At 36.7% G+C, this 25548-nt stretch overlaps 4 protein-coding genes across 7 annotated transcripts; 3 read left to right on the top strand and 1 right to left on the bottom strand.

The window, feature by feature from the left end:
* Window positions 1-4936: 4936 nt before the first annotated feature.
* LOC144574599 (microtubule-associated protein TORTIFOLIA1-like) lies at window positions 4937-10862 on the top strand. Of its 4 annotated transcripts, none has more exons than XM_078324596.1 (7): window positions 4937-5814; window positions 6257-6448; window positions 6787-6874; window positions 7076-7731; window positions 8325-9167; window positions 10043-10117; window positions 10291-10862. In XM_078324596.1, the coding sequence occupies exons 1-6, from the start codon at window positions 5068-5070 to the stop codon at window positions 10073-10075; spliced, it is 2559 nt and encodes an 852-aa protein (XP_078180722.1). In that variant the 5' UTR covers window positions 4937-5067; the 3' UTR covers window positions 10076-10117; window positions 10291-10862. The 4 variants fall into 4 exon arrangements, with proteins under 4 accessions (XP_078180722.1, XP_078180723.1, XP_078180720.1 ...); XM_078324597.1 differs by having other exon boundaries at window positions 7079-7731; XM_078324594.1 differs by lacking the exon at window positions 10043-10117 and having other exon boundaries at window positions 4938-5814.
* A 487-nt stretch (window positions 10863-11349) lies between these two features.
* Window positions 11350-15230, top strand: LOC144574943 (putative disease resistance protein RGA3). The gene has a single exon (XM_078325047.1). The coding sequence runs from the start codon at window positions 11460-11462 to the stop codon at window positions 15105-15107; it is 3648 nt and encodes a 1215-aa protein (XP_078181173.1). The 5' UTR covers window positions 11350-11459; the 3' UTR covers window positions 15108-15230.
* A 1501-nt stretch (window positions 15231-16731) lies between these two features.
* LOC144574709 (protein FATTY ACID EXPORT 5-like) lies at window positions 16732-18121 on the top strand. Its single transcript, XM_078324746.1, has 3 exons — window positions 16732-17033; window positions 17184-17271; window positions 17805-18121. The coding sequence occupies exons 1-3, from the start codon at window positions 16835-16837 to the stop codon at window positions 17878-17880; spliced, it is 363 nt and encodes a 120-aa protein (XP_078180872.1). The 5' UTR covers window positions 16732-16834; the 3' UTR covers window positions 17881-18121.
* Window positions 18122-19156: 1035 nt separating this feature from the next.
* Window positions 19157-24725, bottom strand: HEB2 (condensin-2 complex subunit H2-like protein). The gene is made up of 11 exons (XM_078325171.1): window positions 24262-24725; window positions 23584-23683; window positions 23028-23137; window positions 22768-22904; window positions 22063-22498; window positions 21500-21633; window positions 21075-21251; window positions 20884-20979; window positions 20313-20414; window positions 19970-20131; window positions 19157-19785 (listed from the first exon to the last, which is right to left on the bottom strand). The coding sequence occupies exons 1-11, from the start codon at window positions 24476-24478 to the stop codon at window positions 19411-19413; spliced, it is 2046 nt and encodes a 681-aa protein (XP_078181297.1). The 5' UTR covers window positions 24479-24725; the 3' UTR covers window positions 19157-19410.
* Between the last annotated feature and the right edge of the window lie 823 nt (window positions 24726-25548).

Raw genomic sequence — 25548 nt, forward strand, 5'->3', positions numbered from 1 at the left:
ATCCGAACCGTTCATCTTGTTCTCCATATTAATATGTGCTTGGAGACCAAAGTTTACATTTTTCTGAATTTTTTTACTATTTATTAAGATGAGTACAAAATTCAATGGTCTGAATTTGATATTTTTTGTACCCATCTTAATAAATAGTAAAAAAATTTAGAAAAATGTAAAATTTGGTCTCTAAATACATATTAATATGGAGAACAAGATGAACGGTTTAGATCGACTGTTTGAACTTTGAAAATAAAAATATGTTCATTTTACAAATAGGTCCTTATGTCCATAGAAGCATCACTCTTCTTTCTTTTGTTAGCATAAACTATATATTAAGCTTGCGGCTTTTCAAAAGTATTTAACTTCTTTATGATTTTATTGTCTACGTAGAAATTAAGATGTAAGGTAGGACAAATGGACAATAAATGCAATAATTACTCGGTCTATGTCCATATCAAAGCATGTTTTGATGACTTATTTGTGTGTAACGGTAGAATTTGAAATTTGACATCGCAAGCGGTTGATATGCTAATTCGTGTGATGTGTCAATTTTTTTTTTTTTTTTGAAACTCTGATAGTGGCAAATGGAAAATGAATATAAAACGTGAATGAAAATTCAGATATGTTGAACTAGATTTCCTTCAATAGCTCGTATTTTGATATGTCAATTGGTTTTCTTTGATTAATTTGTAAATATGGTCTTTTTGACGAAACCTTCAAAAAAGTAATGAAATATGGTCAGATGAAAACCTTCGTAATATGGTCTTTGATTAATTATCTTTACATGTTGCTCAGATGAAGGAATTTTTTTCATAAACCATAAATTAATAAACCGAATTTTATGGAACCAATATGATTGGTTTTTTTTTTCAAAAACCATAAGGACCGTATGGTCCCTACGGTCTCCAAAATTGTATTTTTCCAGACCGTAGGGACCATACGGTCTTATCATTTTAAAAAAAAAAATTTAAATAGAATTTTTTTATTTTTTGTATTAAAATATTAAAAATATTGAATATATTTCTTTGAAAATAGATGAAATATAATATAATTTGATTTATTAGAAAGACTGCAACAAATAACCCGGATCAATATTTTTCAGATCAGATTTTTCGCGGCTGTAAGAAAAATTAATATACTTCTTTATGTGTTATTGGAAAAAAAAATGCTTAGATTCTGAGTTATTGATCCCGGTTCAAAAGTCACTTCTAGGTAATTCAGAAAATATTGTGATCCTTCTAGTACATTTAATTTATAAAAAGTTGTATCTGTTTTGAGAATTCTTTTTGAATAACAATCATTAAATAACTTAAAGTTTTTATTTTTTTCAAAAATAGATACAACTTTTCATAAATTAAATGTATTAGAAGGATCACAATATTTTCTGAATTACCTAGAAGTGACTTTTAAATCGGGATCAATAACTCAGAATATAAGCATTTTTATTTTTTTCCAATAACACATAAAGAACTATATTAATTTTTCTTACAGTCGCAAAAATTCCGATCTGAAAAATATTGATCCGGGTTATTTGTTGCAGTCTTTCTAATAAATCAAATTATATTATATTTCATCTATTTTCAAAGAAATATATTCAATATTTCTAATATTTTAATACAAAAAATAAAAAAAATTTATGTTTTAAAAAAAAATTAAAAAATTAATGTTTTAAAAAAAATTAAAATTTTTATGTTTTAAAAAAAAATAAAAAAAATGGTAAGACCGTATGGTCCCTACGGCCTGAAAAAAATACAATTTTGGAGACCGTAGGGACCATACGGTCCTTATGGTTTTTGAAAAAAAAAACCAATCATATTGGTTCCGTAAAATTCGTTTTATTAATTATGGTTTATGAAAAAAAATTCCAGATGAAGAGCTTGCACAATCATCCCATCGACATTTTTATTTTTACTCCATTAAAAAATTATTTTAATAATAATAACCAAAGTTTAGTAATAATTTTAAAAATACCCCACTCGTGGAAAAATTCCTGGATCAATACAAAAAATATTGATCCGGGAATTTTGTTCCGAAAATTTTGAAAAAATAATAATAATAACCAAAGTTTAGATATATTTCTTTGAAAATAGATGAAATACAATATAATTTGATTTATTAGAAAGACTGTAACAAATAACCCGGATCAATATTTTCAGGTCGGATTTTTCGCGGCTGTAAGAAAAATTAATATATTTCTTTATGTGTTATTGGAAAAAAATAAAAATGCTTAGATTCTGAGTTATTCATCCCGGTTCAAAAGTAACTTTTATGTAATCTAGAAAATATTGTGATCCTTCTAGGACATTTAATTTATGAAAAATATTGATTCGGGTTATTTGTTACTGTCTTTCTAATAAATCAAATTATATTGTATTCCATCTATTTTCAAAGAAATATATGTAACATTTCTAATATTTCAATACAAAAAATAAAAAATAAAAATAAATTTCTGTTTTATAAAAATTAGAATTAAAATTCCAACACGTCACAGGTGAGATATTTTTAAAATTATTATTAAACTTTGATTATTATTATTAAAATAATTTTTTAATGGAGTAAAAATAAAAATGTCGGATCATCCCATCCCAGTGACTTGCACAATGATCTCATCATTGTCAGAAAATCACGTGGAATTGCGAAAACAGCACACAAATGGGACGAACAATCTGTTTAACTTTAACCAAGTTTGGATTCATGAAAAAAGAATCCCTTCTATATCAGGAACAATATACTTCTTTTTATGAGTCAAAATTTTGAATTCAAAGCAAAAAGTTCATCCCTGATAAGAATAAAATTGTTTATTTTTTCGAGAATCCTGACCTGTCTTTTCTTTTCTTTTTTCCATTTTGTTGTTGTCAGAAAAAAAAAATATGGATGGAACCAATAATTTGTTCCCAACCCACCTATTTGAAAATAAATTATTTAAACCCGCAAATATTTGAATAAAAATCGGTAGAAGACTGCTAGTTTTTCTCTTTTACATGATTTTTCAATTGCGACCATATTTTAACGCTGTACTTACTACCAATAAACAATTTGCACGAAAAAAAAATGCTGAAATACCAATGAACGGTGCATAGAATTAAATTTCTCATTCGAATAGAATTATATGAAATACAGATACAGTATCATTATCAATGACCTTGACTTCACAACCTCGGCATGATAAGATAGTTCACCCTAGTGGTTTGCTAACGGGTTACCCGTGACCCGTTCCGGGTAACCCGTTAGGGGTAACGGGTAGGACGGGTAAAGGGGTAGGCCGGGTACGGGTAAAACCCGTGACGGGTAGACGGGTAATTTTCCCAAAACCTCTATCCGGTCCGTTTATTACCCGTACCCGTTGCGGGTTGACGGGTACGGGTACCACGGGTACGGGCCCGGTCCGGGCGGGTTTTTTTTTTTTTTTTTTTTTTTCTGTTTAATAGAAACGAACGGCCCAGATTTACTTAGGATTGTAGCAGATTTAAATAAAAGGTTGGATTTGGAATTGGAGGGACCCTACAATCCCTTAGGATTGCACTGGATCTGAAATTTAAAAGGAGGCCGCCAAAAAAATTTGAAATTCAAATTTGTAATGGGTCGGGTACTGGTAACGGGAACGGGTACGGGTAGACGGGTAGGCGGGTACGGGTAGGCGGGTACGGGTAGGCGGGTAAACGGGTACGGGTACAACGGGTTTTTTTTTCAAATGCCTTGTTTGGCCCGTATATTACCCGTACCCGTCTACCCGTTTGACCCGGGCAACGGGTACGGGTCAAACGGGTAACGGGTACGGACGGGGTAAAACGGGTTTAACCCGTTTCGGGTATAGCAAAAGACTAGTTCACCCCTAAAAAATCGAATCCATATCCTCTGACGTAACAGAATATTTCTGTCTGGATCACAGCTGTTCAATTGGAATTCAAATCAATCTGGTTTGAAATAGAATACACGGAACTACTTTAATAATTGTGCAGATTCTCATTGGTCCAGATCCAAACATAAATATTCTGTTACCTTAGGTGAGACGAATTCTCAAATGATCCAAAATCACATGGCTTTCCGTTTCACCGAATTAAAAATCAATTATTTAAATTTATCACCTGTATGTAGAAAGTAGTAGTTTGTTCTCGGCCTTTACCACAAACGGACAAGAGAAATAACATTTTAAATTTGTTCAGCATTTGCCTCATGTTCTCAAATCTCAATGTAAAAAAAAAAAGGAAGAGAGAAGATTGAACTATTGAGTAACGTAATCTCCTCCAGTCCGACCGTTTATTCATATCAACTTTATAAGATACGATGTGATTTTAAGAATTTTCTTTGAGATTCGTACGAGATCTTAACAAATTTTTGAGATCATATTTTTTTATATAACAGAACAACTGTGAGTGACAACGAACTGAATTATATGTACAAACAATTCTTAGTTACTATAACTGGAGAGGGTTTGAGCAACAACAGAATGGAGAAGATACTGCAATTAATTCAGAGTCGTGATAAAAGATTTAAAAAATCGCCTCTTGTTTTGAATCGGTTACAAATGAAACGGGATTTGTTCGCCGTGTACCTTACAAAATTCTTAATTGCTGTCCCGTTCTGATATAACCTATACATAAATACCCTTAAAACATTTTTTATTCATAAGGTAACAGTAGTGCCTCCGTACTGTAAAGTAGAAATGGCAGAATATAACAACAGTTGCTCCAGTTCCACACTACAAAGTAGAAATATTCGAAGAAAAATCGTACTTGAATAAATGTAGTCGTACCGATATTTTATATACCAAATTGCATACGTTAGCTTCCCAATCCTTGTCAAGGTCTCAAGGAAAAATTTACAGAGGAAGCAGTTGTTGCAATTTTAATAATTTTGTAGGGGCTGGTGCATAAAATTGAAATTAAATACTCCCGGAAGAAAATAGGGAAAAACAGAAATGAGACCTCAATAAACTTGAAATCTACTCCATTTGATTAATCTTTTTCTCCCTCTCTCTTCCTTCCCTCTTTGTTTCAACTCTCCTATCTTTCTCTCTCCTCTCTACCCTTCTCCCCAAATCGCATCACTTCACACAGATCCAAACCCCTGCCAATGGCGACGCCGCTCTCAAAACCCTTCTCTAAGTCTCTCAACACTAAATCCCCCACCAAACCCTCCCCCGCCACGCCTAATCCCACCAAACCCTCCTCCGTCTCCACCCATCTTGCCCTGGTCGAGCTCAAGTCACGCGTACTCTCCTCTCTCGCCAAGCTCTCCGACCGAGACACTCAGCAGATCGCCATTGACGACCTAGAGAAGCTCATCCGCTCCCTCCCTCCAGACGGAGTCCCAGTCTTAGTTAATTCGCTAACCCACGACCCGCTTTCAGGCCCGCCCGATCCAACAAGCAACTCCAAGTATCCTCCTTTAGTACTCCGTCGGGAGTCACTAAAGTTGCTTTCTTCCCTATGCACGACCCATACTGAAGCAGCATCGAGCCACCTACCAAAGATTATAAACCACATTACTCGACGACTGAAAGACCCGAGCTCCGATTCGTCGGTCAGAGACACTTGCCGTGATGTAACTGGCACCCTTGCCTCAATTTATGCGACCAATGAGGCATCAGTAGGGTTGTTTGTGAAGCCATTGATGGAGGTAATGAATGAGAATAGCAAGGCAGCTCAGGCCGGTGCTGCTATGTGTATTGCGAAGGTGGTGGAGTCTGTGGGGTCTACCACTGGGGTCAATCCGGGGCCCCTGTTTCAGAAACTGTGCCCCAGGATTTGCAAATTGCTTGGAGTTCAGGGGTTCCTCGCAAAAGGGGCACTTCTTTCTGTTATTTCTAGCCTTGCACAGGTTGGTTTAACTCTGTTTTCTTCTTTTCTTTTATTAGTTGTATCGTGTGGGATGGTAATAAAAATGAGAACAATGTGCTTGGGTTATTGATTGGAATAAGTACAGTTTGATACAGGTATTAACATGGTTTTTATTGAGTTTGAATGTGCTTCATTTTAGATTTTGTTTTAAATAGTTTTTTATTCTCTTTAATTGAAGGTTCATTCATGGTTCAATTTCTTCTAATTGGACCTTTGAGCAAACTGAAAATTTGAATTTTAGCTACCCTTCTCATATGCCAGTATGTTCCATTTCGGCGGTACATATTTAAATATTTTGACCTCAGTCTCAGTTTGTAATCCCATAAGAATAATGAAATGGATTCTCTTTAGAAGCACAGATTGATATATTTACATAGTCTTTAATTGTAAACCTACCTATGTGCAACCCCATTTAATTTCAGGTTGGTGCAATCAGTTCCCAGAATATGCAACAGGTGCTACAGAGCACTCGTGATTGCCTTGATAACAGTGACTGGGCTGCACGAAAGGCCGCAGCTGATACACTATGTGTCTTGTCGGCTTACTCCAGCCATTTGATTGGGGACAGCGCGGCTCCCACTCTCTCTGCTCTCGAATCGTGCCGCTTTGATAAGGTATATTGAATTTTCCAATTCTTTTTTGCTGGACTTTTTTCTCATTAATCCAGTAAGTTAGTATGTTTTGTGGTGCCAATAAAACATGCAAATTATAAATGGAATCTAGTAAAGCAATGAATGCAGCTATAGGATAAGTAATTAAATTGATACAGCTGTAACTGCTCGATAGGAATGTTATGTTCTTTTATTTTTCCTGTTACATGTGCAAAAATAGGAAAGATGAGAGGCAAGGAATATCGTTCCTACTATTTTTAGTGGGCTTTAATTTTAGTCATATGCTCAGGAAGAGAGCAACATTTATTCATTTATTATCATTATTTCTTTTGGCCCTGTAGGTAAAGCCAGTTAGAGACAGCATGGCAGAGGCACTGCAACAATGGAAAAAAATGTCAGGAGAACAAGCTGCAAATGAAGACTTAAAACGTAATATATTAAGCTATGCTTTCTGCACATTTATATATATATTTTTTGTTCTGAGTTTTGTCAGAAATGGTTTTTCGCCTATACTATGAATCAATCAATGCATGCGACATAAAACACTATGTCATGATAAAAGAAAAAGTGGGGTGGGTGGAGTTTCTCAATTGCGGTGTCATGAAATACTTATATTTGTTTTGTAAATAGCAGCTGATGCTGAAGAGCAGTCAGATAGCAGAAAACCGAGCCTCAACAGCCGTAAGTCAGAATCTGGTAAAGACAATTCTGGGAATTCATCTCCCACCAACAGCGAAGCAAGTTCCAGAGGGAGAGGCACGTTAACAGAGAAAGCAGCTGGGCTACTGAAGAAAAGGGCCCCAACTTTAACTGAAAAAGATTTAAACCCTGAATTCTTCCAAAAAATGGAGACAAGGAAGAACACTGACGACTTGGCAGTGGAAGTTGTGGTCCCGCTCCGTAAGGGACCCAAGGTGCAGTCTCCACCTGATGAGGCAGAGAAAAGCAAATCAAACGAAGATGGGTCAGGGTCAGGGTCAGGGTCAGGGTCAGGAGAGAACGATAATAATCAGACAGCTTTGCAAGCACGTGGTGTTGCTGGAAATGACCAGAATTCTGAGAGGCGGAATGGAGCATGGGGTGAACAGAGAGGGTTAAGGGGTAGTATGAGATTAAGAGGCAGTGATGCGGATGATGCTAGGGATGATGTGGCAGGTGCAAACTTGAACTTGAGATCAAGTGCAGCAGAGGGATCTTTTGGGAATAATAAGGGGAATTGGATGGCCATTCAAAAGCAACTTGTGCATTTAGAGAGGCAACAAGCAAGTCTCATGAACATGTTACAGGTACGAGAAAACATTTTATAAAATTTCTCGATTTGAAATCAATGCCTCCCTTCTATAAACAACCAGTGGTATTCTCTTTCAGTTGGTTGGAACTACTAATTTTCAAATGCTTGCTAATGATTTGAGCATGGTGGTTGGAGAATTTCATTTGATTTTTTTAGCAGTACAATATCTCTATTGTTAATTGACATGTTTAATAACCTTTGCTTTCTCATATTGTCCCAAAAAAAGTATATCATCTCCTGTATGCATTTGGGAGGTAAAAACTCCAAATAATTAGTAGGGTTCTCGTAAGTGGTTGCAACTGCTGTTTTTCATGTTAGATATCCACTAATTATATTGAGGGTTTGGATGGAGGATTTTATTTTATTTTGATTTTATCGAGAATATAAAAGCTTTACATTATTGAACATGCACCTAACCTGCATTCTAATATTGTGGCTAGAAAGGTTACTTCTCTCCAGTAGTGTGAATTTGGGAGGAGGGCAAACATGTATTATGCTAGCTTCCTTCTAACAGAAATGCATGAGTGTGTTCTAGTATTTTTATAGATAGCATCACTTGTAGTTACAGTCCTTTTCTATGAATATCAGGATTTCATGGGTGGGTCCCATGACAGCATGGTGACACTAGAGAATCGCGTTCGAGGTCTTGAGCGGATTGTCGAAGACATGGCACGTGATCTGTCCATCTCCTCTGTCAGACGCTCTGCTCCTGGTGGTGGGCCCATGTTCTCCTCCTTTGATTCTTCCCCAGGTCGGCCTACTGGCAAGTACAACGGTGGTTACCATGACTATCCATCCTCAAAGTATAGCCGCTACATGATGCCTGAATCCTCTTGGAGACCTGATTCTGATGGGTGGGGGGATCCAAACAACTCTTACTTCCGAAGCAGTTCCATGGGAAATCGTAGTAGGGGTCTAGGAGGAGGAAGTAATGTTAATAATATGTCAGCTGGAGGAACCAGACGAGGCTGGGAGAAGGGACCTGGATCTGGCCCGTTTAGACTTGGTGAGGGCCCGTCTGCCAGGAGTGCCTGGCAAGCCTCGAAGGATGAAGCGACTCTAGAAGCAATCCGGGTTGCAGGTGAGGATAATATTAATAATGGGCCATCGAGGGTCTCAGCACGGGCAGCTGTGCCTGAATTGGATGGGGAGGTGATTGCTGAGGATGGAGGGGAAGGTGCACAGGAGCGCGGTCCACTTTGGGAGGCATGGACCCGATCGATGGATGCGTTACATGCGGGAGATGTAGACTCGGCTTATGGGGAGGTGCTTGCTACAGAAGATGCATATCTTTTGGTGAAGCTGATGGAGCAGACAGGGCCTGTTGTTGACCAGCTGTCTACAGACATCGGCAACGAAGTGTTGCATGCTGTGGGCCAGCTCTTGATGGAGGAAAATTATTTTGATATCGCTCTCACTTGGCTTCAGCAGGTATTCTATTCATTTCACAGATTTCCTTTTTTCAGTTTAATTATTAGAGACTGTTATGCATTGTTAGATACTGTTACAAAATTAAAGATAACATTTGCTTCTTCATAAAGGTCTAGAATGCACTACTAGCTTTTCTTTCCATAGTATAGGTGCTTCTCTTCTATTACCTTTCTGTTTCTCACATTTTCCTGTACCATCTATTCACTTCCTTTTCTGTTAGTCTGAGTTTGCTTTTGGTTTCAAGTTCCTGAATCTTGTGTACATCATGAATACACTGATTCTATAACCACAACTAGTACACCTCCAAAAGGTTTTTGTGCCACAAGTTGCCCCAACTTCTTTTCCGCATTTATTATGTCCAAATGAAAGCCTCAAAACAATTGATCCTTCTTTATCTTTTTCTATGCACAAGAGATCTGTTCATGTCCAAGTTCATAAATTTTTCAAGACTTTTTTTTTGTTTAAAATCTGGGTGGTAAGAAAAATTACGAATGCGCTGATTTGGTTAATCAATGGATACATTTTAGTGTATTCATAATTTGGTCTCTTGATCTTTTACAAAGCAGTCTAAAAGATTTACAACTTTTGGGATTGCTCCTATCAATTTGTGATTAGAAAAAGATTAATAGTTTGGACTTGAGATCTTGAAATATTATAGCCGAAGATAATTAATGTCAGTTGGGCCACCAAAAATCCGTGTTAGTGAACCCCCCTTTGAGAAATTGAATTGGATAAATTCACTGACAATTAGATGCATACAGCTGCATTTGGTATCATGAATTTAGTGTATAAAATAGATAAAAACAAAATAATTTTGATTGATCCTCCGTTTTGTCTCTCTTTTTTCTTGTTTTTTTTTTCTTCCTCTTGAACAGAATTCAGGGTTTTCCTTTGGGCTAGAAGAGTGACTGACGGTTGAAGAAAATAAGATTATCAAAAATCCTGAAAAGGTGAATTTCTTGTAGGTTTCAAAACTTTGGGGTCAGTACTGGAAAATAAAGAACAAATATGGAATTCTCTAAAGTCTTAAAAGTTTGGCAAAGTGCAAAGCTAGCTTTTGCTAAACTTTCATTCTGTGTTTTCATATTAAATAAATCAAGATTATTTTTGTCTGTGGATGCAGTTATCTGAGGTGGTTTCAGAAAACGGGGCTGATTTTTTGGACATCCCGCCACAAGGGAAGAGAGAGATACTGTTTAACTTACATGAAGTTCCAGTAAATGTAGTTCCTGAAGATTGGGACGGTGCAACTCCAGATCAGATAATGTCACAACTGGCCTCTTCATGGGGAATCAATTTGCAACACCTCTTCCGTTGATTTTATTGCCCGTGATCATCTGTGTGGATTTCTAGTTTTTGATTGTTGACTTGTCTATTGCTAGGTAGGATTTTCATTTTTTTTTCCTTTGATGTCATGAGAAAAGAATATGACTGCGAGTCTGCGACTTGGTATGCACAGGGAAATATGTGTGGTGTTTTGCAATCGTTAACTTTTTTTTTTTGTTATCTCAAAGCTTTTGGTGTATATTTCTAAGGTACCTGTTAAGATGTGCTTTTATTTTTATTTTTATTTAGAGGTCTTCGTAGAATATGCTTTACATCATGTTGTAAAGGTGCAGTAGCTTTCCTTTGCGATAACATCTGGCAGCTTGTTGCTAGTGTAATTCACCAGCTGATTCTCTGTCTATTGTCACATATCTAAGGTTCCCAATTCTCGTGTTATGCCCTGTCAAATTGAGATAATATCAGATATGCATATATTGTTTTAGTGATGCTAGGCATTTTTTAAGACCTCACGAGTAAATCTTTAAGTAATTTTTTATTTTAAATGACCTTGTGATAGTGTGGGATAGTGCACCCCCCCCCTTAAAATTGGTGCATTTGGGTCGTTAAGAAAATAATAAATTATTCAGATAACGTGAGGAAAGTTTTTAATCTGAATAGTGTTAAAAAAAAGTGTTGATTGTATAATTAGAAATAATACAAATCCAAGTTAATTTATCATTCCTATAAAAATTAAATTAGCATAAAAGCACTAATTTCACATTATTTAGAGAGAAAAAAATGTTTTAAGTGTATTTAAATGAGAATAGTAACACAATTCCAGAAATCCTATCCGTTGACTATGAAGTCTGAACAGAGTTGACTTGTGAAAACCAATTAGACAATGAGCGCTCTGCTCCGTTACTGTTGCTTCCCATTTCAATCCTTCTCACATCACTGCCACACCGCACCATACCCTCGATCGATCTCACGCGCGCGAGAGAGAAGTAGAGAGAGAGAGAGAGAGAGATGGCGGCTCTTACTGTTGGGGGTTGGTTTGCTCAATCCTTCGTAGATGCTCTCTGTAATAAGGTTGCATCTCAGGCGTTAGATCAGTTCGGTTCTCAATCTGGCCTCAGAGACGATCTCAAACGGCTTCAACACACACTTCTCAAAATCAGAACTGTACTCACCACTATCGATTCACATAGGACCAGCGATGCCAACTTGCTTTCTTGGCTCGCATCTCTCAGAGACGCGGCTTACGACGCCGATGACGTACTCGACGAGTGCGAGTTCCATTTGCTCAAGGATCAAGTTGAGAGCAGTTTGCAGGCAGGTATTGGTTTCTCTAGAATTTTCTCCTCTAGTGATGATGTAAGTGCAAAATTAAGAACTGTTTTGGAAAGATTGGAGGGAATAGCCGCTGATGTAGGGGATTATTTGAAGTTGGTTGAATTGCAAAAGATCAACCGCTTCTCGTCTGAGGTGGCTGTTGAAAGAAGAGAGACTAGTTCTTTCTTAACTGAAACTGAGGTTTTAGGCCGGGAAACTGAGAAGGAGGGTTTAATTTGCATGTTATTGGATGGTGGGGTAGGTGCCGATGGCATAGATGTAATTCCCATTGTCGGTATTGGTGGGGTCGGCAAGACAACCCTCACTCAGCTGGTGTACAATGATACGAGAGTCGAGGAGCATTTTGATCTCAGAATTTGGGTGAGTGTTTCTGATAACTTTGATGTGAAAAGGTTAATTAAGGAGATACTCGAGTCAGCAATGAAAGAACGGCCGTCTGATCTGAGCAACTTGAACATACTTCAGGTGATGCTTCGAGAGAAGGTGGCGCCTAGGAGGTTTTTACTCGTGCTAGATGATGTGTGGAATGAAGAAAGAGCTAGGTGGCAGAGCCTATACAACCCTCTGAAATTCGGTAAGAGAGGTAGCAAGGTGGTGGTCACAACACGTGTGAAAATGGTTGCTGAGATTGTCAGCACATGTGATCATCTTTGGCTGGAACTGGAAGGTCTGGCCGAAGACACTTACTGGTCAATTTTCAAAAGGTTTGCTTTTGGTACAAAGAGAAAACGAGAGCATGACAATTTGGAATTGATTGGCCAGAAAATAGCTAGCAAGCTCAAAGGGTTACCATTAGCTGCTAAAACGGTTGGTGGGTTATTGAATGCTGAATTAGATGAGAAACATTGGTTAAGTATCATGGAGAGTGAGTTGTGGGAGTTGCAACAAGGCGAGGATGACATTTTGCCAATTCTAAGGTTGAGCTATCATCACTTGCTGCCACACCTAAAGCAGTGCTTCGCATACTTGTCACTTTTTCCGAAGGATTTCGAGTTTGGGAAAGAAAAGCTGGTATCAGTTTGGATAGCACAGGGTTTTGTTAAACCCCAAGCTAATCTAACAAGGGAAGAGGTAGGAGCTAGGTATTTTGATGATTTACTTCATAGGTCATTCTTTCAAGCTTCAACGGGTGGAAAATACACTGTGCATAACCTAATTCATGATCTCGCGAAATCAATTTCTGCCAATGAGGTGTTCATTGTAGGAGATGAGAAGTTCTCTGATGTGCCTGACTCAGTGAGGCATCTCTCCTTTTGTGCTTATGGTTTTAAACCGAGTGAGTTCAGCGGCTTGTGCAAATTCAAAAAAATACGCACAATCATGTTCTTTAAAGGTTACAAGCTGACATTTGACCGATATCTCCATGACATGTTCAATCAATCTGAGTGTATCAGAATGATTGATTTCTCGGGGTGCCACTTGAGGCAGTTGCCTGAATCAATTGGAAACCTAAAGCTTTTGAAACACTTGGATCTATCTTTCACTGGTATTGAAAGATTGCCGACATCACTATGCGGTCTTTACAATCTTCAAGTGTTGAGCCTATGGCATTGCCATATTCACATATTACCGACTGACTTGACCAAACTGGTCAACTTACGGCATCTCATTGTTGAAGATGATAAAGCAAGTGTACTGCCCCATATTGGTAGATTGGCCTCTTTACATGAACTGAGGAAAATTAAAGTTCAAAACAGAGATGGGCGCAAATTGGATGAATTGAAGCAAATGAAGGAGCTGCGAGGAAAGCTACATGTTATGGACCTCGAGTCTGTTGGAAGTGTAGATGAGGCTCTTAATGCAATGATATATCGTAAGAAGCATCTTGATTCTTTATGGCTAGAATGGTCCAGTGATGATATTAGATGTGTGAAAAATGAGAAATTGGATGAAGATGTACTCGAAAGCTTAAAGCCTCATCAAAATCTGAGAAATCTATCTGTTAGTTGTTACAGTGGCTCAACCTCCCCGAGTTGGTTAAACGAGCAACACCTTCATGATTTAAAGGAGGTTTGTCTCATTGAGTGTAGAAAATTGAAGCAGGTGCCCCTTCTTGAGCAGCTTCCTTTTCTTAAGGTGCTTCAAATTAAAGCAATGGATCTTGTAAAAGAGATCAGCTATCAGAATATTGGAGGAAGCAACAATCATATTTTGTTCCCGTCTCTGGAAAAATTATTGCTTTCTGATATGCCTTTGCTCGAGGAGTGGCTGGTACCTAATGAAAATTTTAGTTTTCCCAATCTTGAATCTTTGCAAATCTGTGATTGTCCAAGGCTAGCAGCATTTCCGCCACTTCCCCTTTCTTTAAAAAAATTGAGTATAGATGGTGCAGGGTTCACAACTCTTCCAGGTTGGCAAGAAAAAATGGTTAAAAAACAACGATTTCCCTGCCTCTCTAGCCTGACAATTCGAAGGTGCTCGAGCTTGAAATCCCTTAGAGAAGGGTTAATGGAGAAGCATCTACCAGTCTTAGAGGCTCTATATATTTGGAACTGCGAAGAACTATCGTTCTTTCCAGGAGAAAACATACAACTGCTTGCCTCTCTTACGAATATGGTGATCAAAGATTGTCCAAATTTAATCATACGGGACCATGAGCGCTTCATGCTCCCTTCCTCTGTTAAGCAACTAACCATCAGTTCATGCGGCAGCCTCGACAAGCAGCTCGTGAGATATCTGAAGAACCTCACCTCTCTGGAATCATTGGAGATCTCCAATTGTTCCAACATAAGCTCTCTTTCTGCAGAACTGCTCTGTGAAATGAGTTCACTCGTTTCCTTGTGTATAACAGATTGTGAAGAATTGGCATGCATTGCTAACCCAACAGATGTAGTCTCACTCAAGAAGCTAGAGATCAAGAAATGTCCAAGTCTGATTTTCTCACCACCACTCAATCCACTGAATGGGGTTTCTCAATTGCATCATCTGTGCATTGACAATGTTTCCTTTCTCTCCGAGTCTCTCTCGAGTGGTCTTATGTCCGTGCATGAGCTTTTCATCTGTGATTCACCGCAATTGAGATCCTTTGCTGAGTTAGGGCCACATTGGTCCAATCATCTCAGTTCGTTGCAGCACTTGAAAATATCGAATTGCGTGCAGCTGAAATTCCTGCCAGAGGAAATAGCAGAGTTGCTGAACCTTGAGAGTTTGCTCATTGAGAACTGTCCTGAAATTACATCATTGCCAGTGAAAGGGTTCCCTGCCTCTTTGAAAAAATTGGAGATTTGGAGGAGCAATTCTGTGCTCCGGGAGCATTGCCGACTTGAGGAGGGAAGTGAATGGTGGAAGATCTCACAAATCCCTTTTGTTATTGTAGACTAAAAATATCCTAAACCGAAAATTTGAACTGGATGTCATATTGTTGAAACCTAAATTTTTAATCGTCATTTGTAATATCTGTAAACTTAAGGTTAAATGGAAAAATTCAGTTTATTCAATATCCAATTCAGTTTTTTTTTTTCTGAGTGTTTATGTATTTTAACTAAAAAATAATTAATCAGCCCAAAGGGCGCTTTATGATATCAATGATCTTTTCCAAAAAATATTGAAAAATAACTAAATGGGATAATGCATCGCAATATGAGTGGAGTTGATGGAAATTAACTTATGACGCTTGAATAAAAAAAATTAAATTTACGATGTGATTAAATTGATAAAATTTCATGTAGAGAATAATTTTGACTCCAATATGTAAATGAGGATAATTTTTTTTTAGATCACTAAACTTTATATAGAATTCGTTTTTTCTTGTTGAATTTTATTTATCTAATTTTAATTAATTAACTCTTTTTTTTGTCAAAATATGATCACTTTCTTCATATGCACTATGAATTATATAAGTGAACAGTGCACGTAATGTGGAGTCGACTGTAAATATAGCACGGTATGAAATTGTCTCTAATTTTTATTCCTTCTTAATTTCTACTAACTATAGCATAAACTATATATTATGATTTTTTAAAAGGAAGTTAGGGGTGCCACCTGTGTAGGAAAATATTTTTATCAAAATATAAACACTCTTTGATAAGAAATTTAAAATTTATAAAAGAAAAATAATTGAGATATATATAATGTATCTCTCGTAATTTTTCAACCATAAAACATAAAGAAACATCAATTAACCCATAATTTATTATTCTCAGTTTTGCAATAAAGAATAATAGCAATACTTAACATTTTTAAATATTTTATTACAAATACTTTGTGGATTAACTTGATCTACAAGATGGCTAGAGCCTAATAAAATTACAAATTCATAATATATACTAATTTTCGGCTTGAAACTTTTATATTGGACATATACAAAATAACTATCTTAGGATAATACCGATATATTTAAATACATATGGAAAGGTTGGAGATTCAGTAGCTTCTATTTTGATCACTTTATTTTGGTTATCAGTCTTGTCAATGAACGAATCCTTGTCTGGGCTCCACATGTCATTAAAAGAAGAGTAGAACTAGGGTGTTCTTAAGCTCACCAAAGTGTTTGGTGAGCTTGACTTCAAAATCCGTCAAATCGGTTTCAAATGACGAATCCGAACCGTTGGAACCCGCCTATTTTACATGTGATGCGTCTACATGTGAAATTTTTTAACTTTCAAATTAGTTTAGTATAAAGTCAAGCGGTCAAAACATGTTCAAAAAATGAATGCACTAAAATTAATTTATTAACCTTCTAATTTTGACCAATTGACTTTATACTAAACTAATTCGAAAGTTCAAAAATTTCACATGTAGACGCATCACACGTAAAATAGACGGGTTCCAACGGTTTTGATTCATCATTTGAAACCGATTTGACGGATTTTGGAGTCAAGCTCACCAAACACTTTGGTGAGTTTAAGAACACCCTAGTTCTACTCTTAAAAGAATAAGAAGAGTTTCTAATTTGACGTGACAGTTTCTAATACTAAATTTTTTTGCAAAGTTTATTATCATGACTTGCTACACATCAAACCACGAACAAACAGCCACAAGAAGCGAGACAAAGAAAATCGGGGGAGAACTGGGAGAAAGAGAGAGAGAGAAGGGCACAGAGAGAATTAATGGAGGACTTCTACCTGACGATTCCGTACGGACTGCTCGTACTCGCCGGAGGAATCATCGGATACGTGAAGAGGCGGAGCACTGCCTCTCTCGCCGCCGGGATTGGATTTGGCGGCCTCCTTCTCGCCGCTGGTTTTGCCAGCCTCAGAGCCTTCCAGACCCACTCCATTTCTTACTTGGCTCTTACCCTCGAGACTGGTACAATAATCCTTAATTATGTCTCCTTTTTTCTTGATTAAATTGTGTTTAATTGCTTTGTTCCTTCGTTGACCTTGATTAATTTAGCCTTTTATAGATTAATGTTTTGGTTGATGATTTGCTAATTTATGATTTATGGGACACTCACAGTGTGTGCATTAGTGCTGATGGTTCTGATGGGATGGAGATTCTTTAAAAGTAGAAAGGTTATGCCGGCTGGACTTGTTGCTATTCTCAGGTTTTTTTTTCTTTTGGATGCTTCTCTTTTGCTTTACTCTTAAAGCAAAATATTAATTTAGTACAATCTATTTAATTTACTATTGTTTGTGTGCGTGCCTAAAGAGGTTTGCATATTTATCATGGAGCTTTTATCTTGACAATTTAATTGGTTTTATGAATTAGGCACAACTTTGAATGCAAGGTTGTAAATACCCCAAGTCTCTAAGGATTTATGTTGGCAATTTGTTTTTCAATTGGAGAATTCCAACTTGATTTAAATTTGGAAAAAATATTTCGCTGACATATAAGGGGATGAGACATGGCAAGGGACTATTGCAATTTGCACCCAACAAGAAAAATAAAAATAAAAAATCCATAAAACAGGAAGTCCCAAGTAGATACAACACTCATTTCATTTATAGAATTAACACTTTTTGTCTCTGCCATGATTTATTTATTTTGGTTGGTAAATCTCTGTTATAGATGAAAAATATGTTATTTTGTGATGAATAAACATTATCTGATTCAAGCATTTCCTTGATAAATTTGCAGCGCAATCATGTCAGGCTTTTATATATACAAGATCGCTACCCGTGAACATCATGTTATTTCTGTAAGTTCAGTGTGAAGAGAATCAAGCTAACTTGTCGTGTATAAGTTTTTCAGAAAAACATCAAGAATAAATTTTGATTTCCTCTTGGTTTCGTTTCCATTTTTGGTTCTATTGATGTAATTGTGCACCAGCTTTGCAAATTCCATTGTGTTCTGTTTTTTACCTCGATAATTCTACAAATATGTTGATATAGAAGTTGTAATTTACCACATTACCATGTGATATCAATGATGCCATGATGTTTCAGTCTCTCAAATTTGGATTCACTTGTTGCGCAAATAATTTTGTTAGTTGGTGGCTTTAAATTAGGAATTTGTGCCATTTTCAGCGATTGGCTTTTGTCTGGTCATGGCGATGAAGTTTTAAAAAAAAAAAAAAATCAACGCATCTTATTTTATTCTGTGGTGCTTAAGTTCTTCTCTCTCTTATTTGTTGGAATCGTGATATTCTGTAGTGAAATTGGACACCATAATTTTGTGTGCAAAAAAAAAAAAAAATGTTGTAAAGGATTGTATTGTATTCATCTTATGGTTCATAGATAATAACATAACCAAAAAGCAAGAATGTACGTTAACATTATTCAGTTTGACAGCATAGAGTGGTAGTTTTGTTGTGAAATAAATCACAACTCTTCTCTCTCTCTCTCTCTCATATAATGCTCATGGCGATCATAAAGTTGTACGATAATGATACTAATGTTCAGGAAAAACTGGTGAAGAGGTACAGCATGTCAGCATCAGCTTTTCCCGACGTCTCTGGTGTCTAATGAAGATATATATATATATATATATTTTTTTAAAAAAACCTTAATGAAGCAGCAGTACATGACAGATTTATATTGGTGCTGATTCATATCCATTTACAACATTAAAGACGATATCAAGAGGTTGACCACATTTAAACAGTTCAACATATTTTAGTAGCAAGTGCTAAACCTAAAACGAGAACAAGTATTGTCTGGACCATCTTATAACAGCTGTTCCTATCCAAAAGTTTGAAACTAAAAAGAAACTTAGAAATAGTTGAGTGCCAAGCACACTGAGTTAAATGAAAATACAGAGATTATATTAGACAGTAAGATCAACAATTCAACATAATTAACACCATCTCATAATGGCCGTTATTGTTTTTCTGAAGCAACAGAAATCTAACATAATATTCCCTTTTTCCCCTATTTGTAAAGATAAAATGAAACATAATCGAAGTTTCTCCAGTTCATCAATTTAGAAGATGAAATATTACAGATGCTTTTCTTTCAAGAAAGCAATATGTGATTTGTGAGAGTTACCATGCTCGGTTAATTAGAAAATTCCCTTAGAGATGAATACTGATTGTACATACATACATACATGATCCTTACATCAAATTAAACACTTTGCCTCAGCTGAAGTTAAGCTTTTAACAACTAACCAGGGTGAATGTGATTAAACCAATTAAACCGACAATAATACATACAACTACCTGTGTTAATTGTACACATCCCTAGTTCCTGGAGCTGTCAGAAAAAAAAAATAATAATAAATACCTAACGAGACAAACTTATTTTCATCCATTGGGCTCCAGATTTAAAGGTTTTGTTTGTGAATGCCGCCGTCTTTTACCTTCCGGTGTACATCTGACTATATTATTCTTCCCCAATTTAATGGCCACCTTACCATTTTGAGTTGGTGATTTTATGGGAGAAGCAGTTTCTTCCATTTGAGACGAGCTACTCTTTTCTTTCTCAAAAGCTTTCTTCAAAGGAGACTTGACTCTCTTTCGTGATTTGAAGTTGACACCAGGATTTGGCACAGGATTAGGCACCTGCTGGGGCTGTGTTCCTTGTCCCAGGAAACATACCTTGAAGGGATTCGAGGCTGTGTGACAAACCAAGTCTTTATCAGGTTGCGGTCTTTCCAAATCTACTTTTCTACTGTTAACCTGAAGAAAAGGAAAATATCTTATGAATTAAAATGCCAAAATAAAGCATCAGACAGAAACCCTAAAAGCAATGCATACAACTGTAGCAAATTCACAAAAAGTTTAGATCAGAATCATCAGATAAAGGCATATAAATATTCAAATTCAAATTCAACTGGAGGTGAGTAAGAAATGAGATACGTACCAGCTGGAGAAGAGCAGAAAAGGTACGCGCCACCTCGTACTTGGGCCTGCCAGAAACTACTGCAGTAAATGTCATAGCACCTCTATCATCTGCTTCTTCTGAGGACAACTTATCAATAATTTGATCTCCATATAAGCCAATATCAAATGGTGGGTGTGCATCCTACAACAAAATAAAGTTCTCAGAATACAAACTGAAAATAATTATATGAATTAGCTATACCAGCCAATGCTAGTACTTAATTTCTGAAATAATGTCTGCTTCTTTTAATTTGCAATGGTCTTTAAGACAGTACCTCTACAGTACATTTTTTTTTATTTGCAAACATATTTGTAAAACAAACCTGCTCTTCCATGGCATATTCAATTCTTTCTTTCCATGTTGAAACTCTCACAGCTATCTCAGACTGCCTTTCTGTGTCTGCTACACGAGCAAGAAGTGCATCCTGCATATACAATATTCAATTTATTATACAAAGTGAATAGAGAAGATACAAAGTGAATAGAGAAGATAAGATTACGTCTGCATAGAAAATTATCAGGCCTAGTTGAATTTACAAGCTATTGTATTTGCATGTTTAACGCACATTCACTGTTTTAACAAAATAACAACAAAAAATCATCACATCTTTAATTAACACAAATTGTTTTCCTGGCTACATGCAAAATGATGTCCCCGGTAGAAAATTGAGGTCTATCAACATGCATATAAGTTTATTTTAAATGATTTGGGGGCAATGTTGTCAATATTTAACAGAATATTGTGCAACTCAGTAACTAAAAAGTAGTTACCAGCAAAAACATTGTATTAGATGCCAATGTAAGTAATATTGGTTGTTATCTAGATATAGTAAATATTTGATGTAATTCAACCTATCAACATACAAGGAGCACATAAATTAGAAGAGTACAAACCAGATGTGAACGGCACAAGTCCTCGAGGTTCCCGTGAGAGTCCAAGTTACCTTCTGCCACACTCTCTGCAGCATCCATGTCATCATTTCCATTCTCCTGAAAAACATTCATACATAATTTTACAATTACATGAAGTAGTCCGTGATATAAAGTAGCATGCTATAGAGATCCACACGAGCGCACACGCTCACCTCTGGGTATGAAGGTAAATCAGCATCCATGTTGTCAAATGCCATGTAGGCATCTGCCGCATCTAAGTCATGAGGGTCATTTTCGCCCATATCTTCAACATTATCATTAGGATTATTTGGGAAACGATTAAAATATTCTTTGTTCTCTTCATCTCCTACGGTAAGAGACCTCATGAGCTGCATTTATCAAGTCAAAATCAGTGATAACCTCAGAATTCAGGAGTTGGAAAAAAAAAATTAAACAGGCATTTTTGTTTGATGAGTTCTAAATAAGAGGTCTCATGCTGTAGTTTAGTAGAACTCAATAAAAAAAATATGCATTTACAAAAACTGGGACCTCTCAGCTTCTGTTGTCCAACATCACTAATATTAAATAAAAAAAACAAAGAGTTTTAAACAATTCAGTGCAAACTAGTTTCTAGTACCTTCTCCATAAGAGGTGGAGACTCTGGTGCAGTATGAGATTTTTCTTGAAAATTTAATCGGGGATCAAATTTTGCAATTGGAAATTGAATGCACCGCTTTGTACTAAAATTGAGCCGTCTTAGTTGAGTCTTTACTGTTTTAAGCAACACAAAAGAAGAGTATATCAATACATAATGCACTAAAAGTAATGTTGACATGAATACAAGTGCTTTCAAAGAATTACTTGTTACCAGTACATAGTGGTAAGCAGCCATACAACTATAGTAGTTGGTCAGCTCATCAGTGTAACAATTTTGTTTTTTTCATTTCCATTTTTGCCTTTTCTGAGTGCTTTAGGGAGGTTTAAGGGCTTTAACATCACATACTAGCCTCAAATAAGACCTTATTTACATTGGTAAACAACCTAACTTGAACAGTTGTTATCGCAACAGTTAGGTCCACTACCGGCATATGACAGTACAAATTTAAGCTACAAGTACAAACTGTGCCAGCAGTTGTTATTGCTAATGCTCAGCAGAATCTACCAGCATTATCAGAAAAATGTTAGATATACTATTCATACCTTTCTTAAAAGGTTTTAGTCTTAATGTGCCAGGCTCATGTGGGTTCAAGGGCTTCCACGGGTCATTGTCATCTCCCTCGGAATCATCCTCACCATCTGAAACCCCATAGTAAGGTGCATCTTGGGGACCCATATCATAATCATTGTTATTCCAATTGGCATCATTCTCTCCTGCTTCGCATTCAAACGCATCCTCTAAATTGACACCCTCATCGACATTGACACCCTCATTCTCTTTGTTTTTTCGTCGGCTTGATTTACGTGCAGAAGGGGATTTGTAGGCACTTTGTCGGTTTTTGGACTTGATTGTGCTCCCTGGGTTAACAGGCTCAAGTTCTTTTCCTTTATCAGGTGTTGCATTTAAGAAGTCATTAACAGATCTTGCATCGCATGGATCCAATAAGAGAAAATCATTGTAGAATTCACAGGTTGCCAGCTGGTTGACAAAGAGAAGAACAAGATTAAAAAAAATGAGAAAAAAGGGTACACAAAAGTATGACCATCTAAATTTTTTGTTCCAAATACCGGTCTTCCATGCTTTCTAATTGGGTTTTTATAATTATGTCAGCACCACGAAGGCACTTTACAGGTCAGGTTAGCATCAGTACTTCAAGTGAAATTGGAAAAATTACCATTACCGGTATCCATGAGTAGATAGAGGCTAACTTATTATGGAAATCAGAGTAATCATCAATTGTACCATACCAGGTATGTTTCTATCTCATCAGCACCACCGGTATCCAGACAGTCTCCTTCCATTACAATCAAATTCGCTGGTGGCTTTGCAGCTTTTTTCGAATTGTCCTTGTCATGTGAATTGTCTAGACTACCCTTTGGATCCACTGCTCACAGAAACAACAATACAAGGTTTTTGATGATTAAATGGTCAATTCCCACAAAAAAAATTAAAGAAAGGTTTTTAAGAAACCAAAATGAAAGCTTTTGCAGATGATATGTTGTAGTACCTGGCACATCATCTAACCCTAGAAATTCCTCTTCTTCTTGGTTTGCATCTGGGTCTGGCCTTTTCCCATCAGCCTGGTCTGAACCACCTTTCTCTGGTTGGTCTTGCTGCCTACAAGTGGAAATTTCTGACTTTTCAGGAGCATATTACCTCAAAGATTTTAACTCAATAAATCATGGTACATTGTACTTTGTTTAATTACTTTGTGTTAGGACAATTTCTTTTATTTTATACCTCATCTCCTAACAGTTACCCAGTCAAGTACATCAAATTAATTGTATCAACCATTTAATGCCAGAGCATTATATCTTGGCCAATCAACTAGAACTAATAAATTTGTGCCACTGTGGCTCTAGAACAAACATATATAAACAGACATGGTACCTGAACTATATTATAATGAGAGCAACATCAAAACATGTTCATCTTTGGTATCATGTAAACCAGCCAATATATCAATATGCTAATTCATGTATTTTCTCTAGAGATGCAAGTATACAGATGACGAAGGAAATATCTGAAAAGGCCCCTGAAACAGAAGGAATCAGATTGCAAACCTCTTTTGAGAAAGAAACTCCAGTGCATGAAGAACTAGAGAGTATAAATACTCCACCTTCCGGCTGTATACTTGCACCGAACCTTGAAGAAGTAGTGCAGCTACACCAAAAAAGTAAAAAGACCGCCCATCAATAAATTTTTTTTCTATCGTCCCAGCCGAAGCAAAGAGGCATGGTGGTACCCTGACCATCATTGCTAGGTATCTGTTCTATGAATTTTCAAATTTCACTTCAATGTTCTTATTGGCAAAACCATCACAGCAAATTGTGATCCGTAGGTCAATGTTACTATTTTATGGGTCAACTAGCTTCTATAATTGCCTTGATTGGCATTATTATTTTTTATTAATTAATACACATAACAAAAATGGAAACGGGATAGACCAATTTGGGGCCGGCCATTACAAGAAAATGCCAAAAGTTTGCAACTTCTAGAGGTAAAGGATTCCTTCTCCAATAATTAAACACCCAAATTGCAGCCATTAAAAAGATAGCAAAAGAAAAACACTTTTTATCAGAGCTTTTGAAGTTGTACCCTCCCTGCAATTCCCACTAAAAGAGATTTAAATTTCGAACTTTGGTAGGTAGACTTGCAAATAACCATCTTTTGAAGGACATGATGAGAAATTTCTTTGGAAAGTGGCAGTTTTTTTTTGAGATAGAGCTTAGTAGACGTACCTTCAGCAAAATTAACCGAGTGGAGAACCTGATCCTCCTCTGAAAAAGTCATCTCTCCGGAGCAGATCTTAAGGAGGTATTCTTCGAGCTTATTTGCGAGATCCACCTCCCAGTTGGACTGAAGATCACGCCCAGGCTGCAACATGTAGGTACGACCGGATGCGCCGCCGCCATTTTGGGCGGAGCCCCCGTGGAAGTCTTCCCTGTCGTCGGTCATTGTTGGGTTACCATGGGCGTGAGTGGCTAGAGATAAATTTGGTGAAAGGAGAAAAGTTTAGGCTAGGGTTTCTGGAATTAGCACGGATCTAGGCCAGGATTTGGGCAATTTCGGTGGAGAAGTGCCGGTTGAAGCTTCAAAGCCTTCAAAGCCTTCAAACCCTAGAGGGAGAGAGAAGGGTTTTGGTTTTCGGGATTTTCCCGCTCGAAGGAAAAGAGAGAGAAAATGATAAATCTTTTCTCCAGTTTGCACGCGTTCCACTTTTCCAGTTTCGACAAAAAAAATTCGTCGCCTTTTCTTGAGAAGAATTCGTATCCTCTGAGATATCTCAAACTTTGTGTGACTTTATCGAAAATCCCAATCGTTTAAATACGTTCTGCACGAATCTCAAAGCACACAAATAATGACCCCTAAATCACCCCCGAATAGGTAACGGACACGTCGGTCACGCAAAGTTGAGATATCTTAGAGGATACTGACTCTCTTGGGAATTCGTATCCATTAACTCAAATTCTGAGTTAATATGGACCGTCCGATTGAGATCCGTACTAGTATAAAGGGCCTGTGTAGGGGTGATTAATGAGCGAGCATGAGCGAGTTAGGGTATGCTCATGCTCGCTCATTAAGTAAATGAGCGAGTTTAAATGAGTGGATAAATGAGCGAGTTGTAAATGAGCGAGCTTTTAATGAGCGAGTTATGAGCAGCTCACGAGTTATGACTTATGACTCATAACAAAATTATATAGTGTGCCCAACATAACAAAATTTGTTAAAAGTGATCATAACAAAATCCAACAAATTATCATAATTCATTTAAATAAAATATAATAAAAATCCAACAAAAATATAATCATATTAAAAAATCAACAGTATCATCAACACTTCAACAATAATACTTTCACAGCCATCGTCCAACAAACAACAATAAAATATTACAAAAATCAACAGTATCATCCAACAAAGTGTAATACTTTCACAGTAGCATCAACAGACAACAATCAACATATTACAAAAATAAAATAACTATGCTCACTATCTATCAATCTTAATGAGGCAAGATTGATATTACA

Source organism: Carex rostrata, chromosome 23 (assembly GCF_964058835.1).
Source record: "Carex rostrata chromosome 23, lpCarRost1.2, whole genome shotgun sequence".
In the NCBI taxonomy this organism is placed as follows: Eukaryota; Viridiplantae; Streptophyta; class Magnoliopsida; order Poales; family Cyperaceae; genus Carex; species Carex rostrata.